This window comes from Notamacropus eugenii, chromosome 4 (genome assembly GCF_028372415.1).
Source record: "Notamacropus eugenii isolate mMacEug1 chromosome 4, mMacEug1.pri_v2, whole genome shotgun sequence".
In the NCBI taxonomy this organism is placed as follows: Eukaryota; Metazoa; Chordata; class Mammalia; order Diprotodontia; family Macropodidae; genus Notamacropus; species Notamacropus eugenii.
Window position 1 is genome coordinate 205,185,093 of NC_092875.1, and position 12,454 is coordinate 205,197,546.

At 36.1% G+C, this 12,454-nt stretch overlaps 1 protein-coding gene across 2 annotated transcripts in view; it reads right to left on the bottom strand.

The window, feature by feature from the left end:
• Window positions 1–12,454, bottom strand: part of GALR1 (galanin receptor 1) — an 86,222-nt gene that overhangs the window by 46,695 nt on the left and 27,073 nt on the right. Inside the window, exon 3 of one of the 2 annotated variants that reach the window (XM_072604059.1) lies at window positions 929–8,203. The exons of the other annotated variant lie outside the window; for it this stretch is intronic. Within the exon in view, the coding sequence (XP_072460160.1) occupies window positions 7,886–8,203 (318 nt within the window). The 3' untranslated portion in view covers window positions 929–7,885. Of the gene's footprint in view, window positions 1–928; window positions 8,204–12,454 lie in introns of those variants that run through there. 2 annotated transcript variants of the gene reach the window in all.

Below are 12,454 nucleotides of genomic sequence, written 5' to 3' on the forward strand. Positions count from 1 at the left end.
ACTTGTCAAATAACTTAAAAATGGGTTATAGTTATCATGGGAGGAGGGAGTTACTCAAGGCTAAGAAAGTCACAAATCCTTCTCATACTCATATAGGTACATGATTCAATCATAATTCTTATTAAATTTACTTTCTTCAAGTTCAACCCATTTTTCTAGTCTAAGAACTCTTTGGATCCTGATTGTAGCTACTATTATCCAACTTCTTAGCAGTTTTGAAGTATATAGTTTCTCACCTTTGAAGAAACAAAAAACCTCAATATTATTCCAAATTTTTTAATGATTCTTATAAGACAGCATTGTGTTATAAAATGTTCTCCTCCTCCCTTGGATACTGCCAATTTGGACTTGAATAAGGAAACATCTCACCTAATGAAGACTGTGCTTAAATTGATTGAAAGCCTTTATAAGATCGATCTATGTCAACTTTGGAAGGGCTACAGTTATATTTATGTCAGATTAAAAGAACTAAATGAAAAGTGGAGGGAAAAATTAGTTCACCAAAGACAGTTCTGTGTACATTACAACATATACTTGACTTGAATGGTTTCACTAAATCCATTTAATTTGAGGCTGAACTGATTATATATCAGCACTGAGTAAAGATTGTCTTTTTCCAAAAAATAAACATTTCATTCAACTCCTTTGGATACCTTATTTTCAAGACACCAAACCACCAAACTAACATTTCTAATTTGTATACTTTGACATCACCTTGACACAATCTAAAGTGGAAGAGATCAAAATTTGTAGGCATAATAGATCATATACTGCTAGCTTATAGGTTCTCAACTAATAAAGGTAGTAGTGGGGCACAATGCAATTCAACAAGTAAAAAATGAACACCTGTTCTATGCCAACACACTATATTTTGTAGGTAGTTTATTCTTGTCGATTGGAGGAGTGGGGATTTTCATATTAGGACACATTGAGAAGCAGGGATTTTTTATTTTTCAATGCATTACAATTATATGCAATATCACATGATAAAAACCCACTGGGAATCATGCAGAACACAGTAGTACAATAATTCAGAATGACTGAACACTACCCTAGGTTGACTAAATATAGACTCATAATTTTAGCTGCTTTCAATGAATTTGTGTGCATGCTACAGTTATATCTGTACAAAAGAGTTCCATTACCAGTTCTTTAGATAATGTATAAATGTTTTCAGGTATAAATATAACCATGCTCAGCAGTCATACACAGAGTACGCACTAAACAATTTATAGTTTAAAAACAGAATAAATATAGATTTTTTTCCATAATTCACACAATTTTTGCCTACAGGAAATATTTCTTTATTGAAAAAACATTTAGGACAATGCAAATAGCACTTATCTCTCAGAGATAATAAAGTTGTTTTACTTGAAAGCTGAATAAACAAAAAATTCAAAGATCACAAAAGACACGTACACATTCAAATTAAACAGCATTTAAAATCAAATGTAACAGATTTTGAATACCTTTTCCTTAATACTTCTTTTAAAAATAGAAAAAAAAAGTGACCATATAGGTGAACTTTCTTTTTTCAATCTACATTTTAATTTTTTCATAGGTTTCCCTATTTTTTTGAGCTCATGAACATGGCTATGGTAGCTACTGTGGCACAGGGCAAGATCAAGTACTACCATGAAAGCTGGTCCCAACCAGGTAAACAAAAATCTTAGTGGCATCCACTGGGAAAAGAGCAAATCTCTGTTTCTTGGTGGCATGAGTACATAAATTAGTATTCGTTCAAAGCTTTCATTGCCAAGAGGTAAAGGTTAAGGAAGGAAACGGAATAAGATAATCACAAAATAAATGGTTGCTTTTTATTTTACAAACATACTTGAATTACCTTCACAATTTCATAGCTCCAAAACATGGAAAGATTTTGCTTACTAATTTAAGGACTAAATGTTTCTCTGACAATGATCAAGGTTTCCCTTTCACCTTTAGTAAGAATCATGTTTTCAGAGGCCTATCTCCTTACTCCCCTTGGGGCAATTATTTGGAAATCTTTGTCAGGAAAATCCTTTTGCAAACAGGCCTATCTAAATCCCTCAGGAACTTCATTTGTCCAGTACACCAAAATAAACCCAATGTAAAGAATTTGTCACTATGTCCAAACCTGAAGTACTATGGGTAGGTAGGTGAACTGGGGAAGTCATTTTTTTCCACTGCTTCCTTAAAGAAACTCATAGAATATTGCCCATCCAAAAAATTACTAGAATCAGGGGTAGAGAACCTGTGGCCTCGAGGCCTCATGTGCCTCTAACATAAGAGAGTATATGGGTCAACTTCAAGAGGTCTGGAAACTTGGATGGGAAAAAAAATTATATTTTTATTTTCACTAGCCTCTAACTTAAATTTAGCATTTCCTTCAATTATCTAAAAATATTAGTATGAGAAGAGGGGAAAAAGTTTTACCAGACTGCCAGGGGGTCCATAATACAAAGGAAGTTAAGAGCCCTTGATCTAAAATATAGAATTTTTCATTTTTACCATGTGTATTTCCAAGGTAATATTCACAACACCAATGGGGACTATGACTATGCCAGCATAGTTCTGAATTACAAAGTATAACAGACTCTCTATATTGAAAGCAAAAGAAAAACATTTATTGAGACACCAGAAAACCAAATCCCAACACCAGAAAGTCAAATCTGTCATAGTAACCAAGAAGTCAATACACATTAGCACTTCAGGGGACAATGCCTTCCCCCACCCCCACCTCCACCCCTGATGAGGCCTTCCCACAAGCAAACACTCACACTAACTGTCTGCCTGCCTCTGTCCTCTCTCTCTCCCTCTGCTCTAACTGCTCTTACAAACTTCCTCCCAGTTTTGCTCCACTCTTCCTGTTCTACCCATTCAGCAATCTCTTCCCACCACATGTGACTTAGACTTCCATGTGATTTAAGCAGGTCACATGGATGTATTAATAGGTGGGAAAGATTTTGAAATTAAGCAAAAATACATTAACAATACACCTTATTATACATGTATGTACATATATGTTCATATGTATCTTTTGCTTTTATTTTGTTTCTTTTTACACTGGAATGAGAGAAGAGCTAGAAGATTTAGTCCACTGGAATGTATGAGAAAGGGTCAGTTTCTAGTCATCTTTAAATCCCTTCAAAATGGTAATGACAAGTGTGACTAAGCTTAACAAAAATAGCAGAGAATATATACATGCAGTACATATACATATGTAGAATCTTGCAGATTCTATATATATGTATGTATACATATGTATAATCTAATAGATTTCAACTGTAAACTCTTAAGAGGGCAGAAATAAATTCCATCTATCTATTTCACAGTGCTAAAAAAAAAAAAAGGAAATTCCCATATAATTCCCATATAATAAATACTTCCTGTGATGGATATTGACAAAGATATAGAATGTCATTTTATGAAGGATCCCTAAAATTGATGTTTAAAAAATATATGAGCAAAAGTTGTGCTTCATGTTACTCTAGGGAAAGGGGAAATAGAAAACTACATAAATGACATCTTTTACATAAAAAGTAACCTGACCCAAGAAATTGGTGAATTTTCTATAATTAACATTGCTCCCTTCTCTTTGCTTTTGAAGGAATTCAGCAAACATGATTTTCTACAATATTACGGTATAAAACAGCAAAGAAGTTTTTTTTTCTATTGAATGTTCCACAAAGTCATTTAATTCGAAAATGTGCTTTCCTATTTCATATATATTATATATATATGTATATGTATATGTACAAGTGTGCGTGTGTGAGAGACAGAGGGAGACAGACAGAGAGAAAGAGAGGGAGGGAGAGAGAGAGAGAGAGAGAGAGAGAGAGAGAGAGAGAGAGAGAGAGAGAGAGAGAGAGAGAGAGAGAGAGAGAGAGAGAGACGGGGGGGGAGAGAGAGAGAGAGAGAGAGAGAGAGAGAGAGAGAGAGAGAGAGAACAAGATTTTTCTTTGGTTTAAGATGAAAATTTAAGGTTAGTGTGTATCTGTTGTGAAAAACAATTAGAACTGCAAAAAGAGAAGAATTTGCCTGCTAAAAATAAAAGAGAAAAGAGGATAAACGTAAGTATGCTATAGTACACTTACAATGTACAGAATGCAGCTAATCCAGGGGAAAGGTAGATGTGTTAATTAAATTATCTGAAAAATATCCCAACTCCTCCCTCTGCTTTGGTTGTAGAAACCTATCCAGAAGTAAGGGGAACGGACAGTTCTAAGATTTCTCTTGCATATCTGGTTGTGGGAAAGTCTTTCTTACCCTTATATTCATCAGGGGAAGTTGCAAAAGTTTACTTTCACACATAAAAAAGCATCTCAGAGTTATTTTAAATGCTGCAGATTCTATATCCCTCAGTGTAAGTTTAAAAAAAAAATACACACACTAAAGAGCAGCTGCCTTGGAGCACAGAGAAGGTTCAATTGAAGAGGAAAGTATCCATCATCTTTGAAGTTAGGCTGTAAACATGCTTCTCAGGCAACCAGACATTAAAGACAAATACTATATTTCTCTTTCAGATTTGCTGGAAGAAAAGGAATGCATTGGGGGTTGGGGGGTTTATTTAATGCCTAAAGAGCAAGTGCTTCAACAATTATCAGATTAATTCTAGTTTAGAAATTAATCAGAAAATATCTAATGGCAAAAGGCTAGTGAAGCATTCCGGGGGATGGGGAAGATGTTCCTTTATATCTTAAATCTACAACCATCCTCTTGCTCGCTAATATTTATTAATATCTGGAAATTTTCATCTGAACCACAGATCCAGGGTCTAAGAGTATGGATTACAATTATTTTTAAAAGGATTTATTGTAAGTATGTTATACTATAAAATATTGACAAGAGAAACTGCCAAGACAAAGTAGATACAGATATGGATATTCTCTCTGGCTATAACATGAAATTACTTGAATTTGTGTTTGAACATAAAGCAACTAGTCCAGGGCTCAGAGATTTATAAATATCATTTATGATTGTTTGTATTAAAATATTACACTCAGGCTACAGCTCATCCTAGAGCAAAAGCAGCTGGGTAGGAATATGGAAGTAGAAAAGCAAGAAAAAACTGATGCTCAACATAACTCAGCAAATAACAGCTCAGAGAATTATAATCATCGTGTTCTCCCCTCTACGGCTTGACAGAGAGAATGGTTAAGGATCCCATCTGATCAGCCAAGTCTGTATTCCTACCCAGGTACCACTCTACACTGCTGTCAAAGTTTACTCACAAATATATATGTAAGGTGAAGCTGCTTTGACATTTTGAAAGGAGATTTTAAAGCCCTGAAAAGTATTCTCAGTATCACTTTCAGGATAATATACTTTTTATGGCATGTCTAATAAAATACACAAAATTACTTTGCGAAAGACCCATACATAACACTTCTACCTTGGGTCCATGAATATATCCCAACTCACATTTTATTGATCTTGCTAACAATTTATATACTGCTCAGAGACATAATTCATGATATATCATAAAGAAACACTGCTTATTGTCAGAATAGTTAAGGGGAAAAAAAACAGTTCAATCCATTCACTGAAAATATGTTATTGAAAAGAAGCTAATCAGTTGGTGAAGCATATGATGAGGCAGCAATGACAGGTTTAAGATTAATTCATATTTACATGCTGCTATTTTATTGGACTGGTATGCTTTGATGGACTTAGATAATGCACAAAAATACTTCAAAGGAAAAAAAAGACTCATTTGGTCTTAAGTTTCCTGTGCCAAGAATACACTGAATTCTCACAGTCTGGGAGTAATTTTATATTTTTTCACACTATTTTCTAGGGTAAATGTCAATACATATTTAAATTACCATGAATATTATATTCCAAACACTAACATCCATACTTTTATATCCAGCTGAAAGTTGCAAAAGGGAAATCATTGGGAAAGATCATCATAATAAAATGCTAATACATCTGCTCTGCTTAGACAGCACAGAACAAAGATAAATTCACTCCAAAGATTAGTCTTTTTTCCAAACTAATGCAACTTTGTTGGGACTGGAAGCTCAATTCCGTGTGGACAGTCTCGGGCAGGTAAAAGAGGGACTTCTAAATCTTAGAGTCTTACGAGGCCCTCCATGAACAGCGGGGGTTCGAGAAGGTCAGACCGAGCTAGCTCGGCCAGCTCGGATATTTCCGCCTCTCCCCCGGAGATACCTGATGGGTGGAGTCTCCCTGCCCTCGAGGTCGTCCCGGATTGGAGCACACCTAGTTACCTAACAGCATGGTATTGAGATGCAAACTGTGTGGCTGAAGATTAAGTAGGATTGAGGAAGCCTAAAAGCTCTCTTAGCACGTGTGGAGCCAAAGAGAAAAGTAGGGCTCTGCTTCTTTTCTTTCCTCTCTCCCCTCCCCCTCTCTCCCCGCTTGTACTTCTACTTCCAATCCCTTAAGCTTAGCCTTCTTAGGAAATCTCCCCCTCTTCGTCCTAAGAAAGAAGACCCCCTGCACTTGTAACCGAAACCCTGTAATAAAGCTCAACCCCTGTTTGACTCTGGAACGTCCTTTCTCTCATATGTGCATCCGGCGTGGCCAGCCGAAGACCTGGACAGGTAAGAAAGACTCGGGTAGCCCAATACAGGCCTCTAGGCTTGGCACAACTTGAGCCAGATTTTTAGTGAGCTTTAAAAAGCATTATCTCCTCTAGGAACAAATATTATTGCACAGGACTATGCTTGACCCAGTTCTTTGCCACATAGCTATATCTCCACACACATCTTCTCAGACATAAGAGGAGACATGCACTGTTAAAAATTTCCATACTTCAGTAAGTACCTGGACAAAGCCCTGAATCCTCACTTTAGCTCTCCAAATTCATGTATACTTTCTATTAACAGCAAGGTAAACATGATTTGTAGTCTTATGTTGAGATTTGGCCTATTCTGCATCATTGACTTCATGGGCACTGATTAATTTAAAGTGCCTACTGATGCCAAGTCCTTTAGATATTAACAAGCTAAAGTTTAAAGTTTTACTCATCCTGTTGAAATCACATTAATTTTCTGCATCACTGTCGAATAAGGTCAAGAACTCTCACACCACGGATAATACAGATGCTCCAGCACTCATGTGAACGCTTTGTATATTGTATAAATCTGACCATTGGAGATAAAGGTATAATTCCTTAGTCTCACTCAAGTTAAGTGCCAAGTTTGCTTTTAAAAGCCAAGACATCATAAATTCAAATCCAAACTTGATGGCATATCCAAGATTAAGAAAGGTTCATAGAATTTAGGGCTTAGACATTCTCTTGTCCACCACCACCTTCATCTTATATTTGAAGACTTGAGGTGCTTAGAAATGAAATGGTTTGCCTAGGATCACAAAGGAAGTAAATGACTATAACGTGATCTTAGATCCCCTCTCTCCAAATCCAAGTTCTTTCCATCACTACGAAAATGTCTTGATGCATAACCTCTAAAAGGTAAGTACTTCTCTTGAAGTCAAAGAAATTAAACATTATTTCTGTGACATAGTTTTGTTGTCAAATCTACCTCACAAACACCTCATTTTATGTTGGTGGAACTGGTAAGTTAGTTAATAGAAAATTGAAAGAATCCATGGGACTGCTATTTAACTTTCCCTATAGAGAAATACAACAAAAACCATTTCTTTTCTCATTTCCATAGGATGTCTTTTTCGAAGAGAAAGAAGCTGCTTTTCTGAAATTGAATCTTCCAAAAGTTTTTCTCATGATCTAAGAAACCTTACGAATGCAAGGTAATAGAATTTACAAACTAGTACATACAGAATGTCAGTAATGAAGCCAATTTTTAAATCAAGATTTAGTTGCAGATTTCTCCAGGAGGTGATTGTGCTTTGTTTTCTGTAATTCTGGTCCACTTGCATGAAATCCAACAATACCTGAATACATCATTTGTTTGACTCACACATGGGTACAGTTGGTTGATGGAGGGGTCTCTATCCGACTTTTATTTTCTTTAGCATCATTCTGCGGTGATTCGCTGCCAATCTGACACTTAAAAACTTGCTTGTAAGCCTTCCTAAAATTTTCAGAAAGGAACCCATATATTATAGGATTAACAGAAGAATTGCTGTAAGCCAGGCAGTGTGCTGTGATTCTGAATAAGAAGGAGGCTGTGGTCAATGGAAAGACTCCGAATTCAGCCCAGAGGTGAATCACATGATGTGGCAACCAGGATATGCCAAATACAACTACTACCACGAGGACTGTCTGTGCTGTCTAGAGCAAGAAAGAAAAAAATGTCAGTTGCATCAATGGGAAGATAATTTATTCATTTAAACTATTAACTTTTAGGTTTTTAAACACCAATAAACTAGAGAAGATGTGAAAATTTAATTGTCTTCTTTCTTGATGTTTTTATTCATTATTGCCTTGAGATATATTTACTACGCTTCCCAATAATCATTTACATGGATATTAACAAGTAGTACACCTAGATTGCAACAACTCAGAATCATAAAATATCAGAGGTGAGATCTCATAAGGCGTCTAGTCTAACATACATGAAAACAAGAATACCCACCTCAACATGCCTAACAAGTGTTTATCTAGACTTTGCTTGAAGGTCTCCAGGAATGAGGAGCCCACTACCTCCAAAGACAGAGCATTCCACTTTGAAATAACTTTAAATGCCAAGAAGTTTTCTTTTTTTTCTTTGACTCATATTTTGTATTTGTATCCACAACACCTTGTATCATGCCGGGTATGCAGTAGGGACAAACCACATGCTTGTGGATTACTAAACTTCAATTTCTCTCTCAACAATTTCTGTTTATTGTTTCTAGTTTCTCCCCCTTAGATTCAGGTGTGAATAAAATACATCACCCTTCTTGTACCCCTTCAGATATCTGAAGACAGCTATCATATCCCCACTAAGTATTCCTTTCTACGGGATAATTATTCATAGTACTTTAATCACTTCTCATATGATCTGATCTCAAGATCCTTCACTATCATAATTGCTTTCCTCTGGAGGAGCAAAGCAGAAATGCAGTAGATCAAAAGAAATGTGAGATGCACAAATTTAGAGCCATCTCCATTCCAAATGTTGATATGGATTATTTGTGCCCAAGCTGTGGAAGAGCCTTCTAAGCTCCTATTGGTCTGATCAGCCACAATCAGACACACTTACTTTGTAATTTTAGTCCTTTTCAAAAATGAAGGACAACAACCAACAACCAACCTTATCAATTCCCTTCATAAAATATGGCATTCAAGATGGAACACAACTTTGCAAATGTAGTCTGATTAGTCCATTATACAATGAAACGATCACCTCCATGGCTTAGGACACAACTCAATGCAGCCTAAGATAACATTGCCTTTTGAGTGTAACAGCATGCTGATAACTTGTATTGAGCTTGCAGTCCACTAAGATCCCTAGACCTTTTCGAGATAAACTACTACCCAGCCATGCCTCCATACTGCATTTGTGAAATTTTTTTTCAACCAAAATATCTTTGCAAAAGTGGTGAAAATATTGTGTTAAATTCTGCTTAATTACATAAGATTCTGTATTTACCTTGCTTGTTGTTCATATTTTGTTCATTTTTATATAGATATCTGATGACATCGATCCTATCTCTCATCCCTTTCTTAGATTTCTGTCTCCTATGAATTTTTGGATAGCTCTTCTTTTAGTCTTCTTACACTGTGCCTTTGAATATTTGACATTTTCCAAACATATCCTGCTTATTACCTCCTCAGTTAACAAATATTTACTAAGCACTTACATTCTGAAAGATACTGGGGGGAGGGGATGCAAGGATTTAAAAAATGATCCATTTCCCATCCTCCAAGTCTTTACATTCTCATAGAACCAAATGAATCCCAACAACTCCAGAGGCTCCTTTCTCCTTTGACTTCCCTCCTCAGCTCCTGCTTTAGCCCAGTCCACTCAAAGTCTATGCTTTTCTACTCATATAGTCTGGATCATATGGAAGTCACCAAAAATATCCCTTTGTATAAGACAAAGGACAGCTAGACCTCATCAGATGATGATGATGATGATGATGATGATGATGATGATGATGATGATGACAGTTAGCATTTTATATAGTGCTTTAATTTTTGAAATGGACATTATAAATATTATCTCATTTTGTCATACATCTCCCCTGGGAAGGAGGTGTTGTTATTATTATCCCCCCACTTGACGAATAAAGAAACTGAGGCAGACAGAGTTAAGTGACCAGCTCAGGGTCACACAGCATAAGTTTCTGAGTCAGAATTGTAACTCAAATCTTCTGACTCTAGATCCAGTACTCTCTTCACTGTACCGTCTAGTTTCCTGCAATGTTACTTACTCCTAAAGTCCCTCAGCCCTTACCATCTACCTTGCTTCTGTGCCCTGTAGATCTCTGGCGTTGTCTTCTGATCTACTGATATGACCTAAGGACCTGTAGTCCTTGCCATCAGCCCCTGCTACTTTATCTTTAGTATTTCTAGACCTTTTTATCTTCCAAGAAGCTAAATCTTGTTTTATTTCTTGTCTCTCCTGATTAGGATATGAGCTCTGTAAGCGTAGGGACTATCTCACTTCTCCTATTTGTATCTCCAGTGATTACCATGTTAATTGACAAATGGTGAGCACTTCCTATAGGTAGCTACTTGTATAGTAAAATATTGGATTTAGGAGTCAGGAAGACCTGAGTTCAAAATCTGACTCTGATGCTTACTAATTGTGTAAGGGCAAATCTCTGGGCAAATCACTTGTCCTTTCTCAGTCTCATTTTCCTAATATATAAAATGGGGATAATAATAGTATCTACTTCAAAGAGTTATTGGAAAGGTCAAGTGAAATAACATACATAAAGGTTTTTTTGTAAATTTCAAAATTCTATAAAAAAGCTATTTCTTTTTATTGATAAATATTTTTATTCATTCATCCACAAGTATGGTAAGTTAAGTGGTGATGGGGACAAAGCAGGAATCCAAGAAAAATGTTTGTTCTTCCATCCTTCCCATGACTCTCATGGAATTTTTAATTTTACCTATCTTTGGGCACATAGCTCTTTTAATATTTCCATAATCTGTGCACATATTTTATCTCTGCTACTAAATGATAAGCTGTTTTTATAGACATCATATCTTATTTTTGCTTCCTCAACAGCACCAACTACAATGCCTTGCATAGAGTGGTAAATCACTCTTTGTCTAACTAAACTGAGCAAAAAATGGAATAACCTAACTTAAAAGAAAATAAGATAAATTACTACCCCAGTACACATGGAGATTTTATCAGAAAGCTTACAGTATCAATGATGAGTCATCAGGATATTTTCTTAAATGTCAGTCCTGATTATTAAGCCATCATCATCGAGGACATTTGAGAATTGTATAACCAGAAAAAAAGATGGATCATAGCATAATGAAAGGAAGGGATGGCCCATTATCTCCACGGCTATCCTTGCAATTTCAAGAGAATGTGAAGAAAGTCTCTTGGACATTGGTTGGACCCCCTGTTGTTACTTCATAGGTGCATATGGATAAGTTTCATATACACTGGGAAGACATGATTGATGTGTAATCTCAGTCACTGGACAGAATACCAATACAGAGGAGATCACAGATGCACTGGAGTATTAAAATGTCATCAGATTCAGTTCTGCTAGATATTTTCTTGACATTTTAATAAAGAACCAAAGTCATTGATACAGATTTTCCTCTTTTTTGCCATTACTATCAGAGTGACTTTTCAAATTGAATACCTATATGGTATTTAAGGAAGTAGAACTAGAAATCAGAATCAGTAGATCTAGGATAGAGATAAAAATGAAGTGCAGATTAATATTGGGAACGAAGGATTTTATCTTGGCCAAAGTTACAGAGCAGAAGGTCGGAGACATAGATAGTGAGAAAAGCAAAAGCAAATATGAATCAGTAGAGACAAAAAGACCCTAAAGTGATGGCAAGTGTAGTCTCTTATACTCCTCCAATTAGGAAAGGAACCAAAGGCTTGTGCCACTTTGTTCATGTCATGTTGGGTATTATTATTATTATTGTGTATGACACAAGGGTCTGTATCAAATATGGTTTCTGACTATTAGCCCAAATCCTATTTTCTTATGAAAGGTGTGCAAAATTGTAAGCCATTTTAACTTATTGATTTATAAATCCTCAATACTATAAGTCACAATTACTGTTGTGTCTCCATCTTTCATATAGATGATAGTTGGGGAGCTAGCAGGGTTGGTCCAAGGTTGAGATAAGGCTCAGCATGAAGTGGAGACAAGGCACCACAGAACATGCTTAACATGTCCTGTGTACTAGTTAATATTTGTATGGTGCTTGCCATATGCCAGGCACTATGGTGGGCACTTTTCAAGTATTATCTCATTTGATCCCCACAACAACCCTGCCCAGAGTCACACAGCTAGTAGGTGTCTAAGACTTGATTTGAATTCAGGTCTTCCTGATTTCAGGCCCAGCACTCCATCCACTACACCACCTAGATGCCATGGCAGCTGG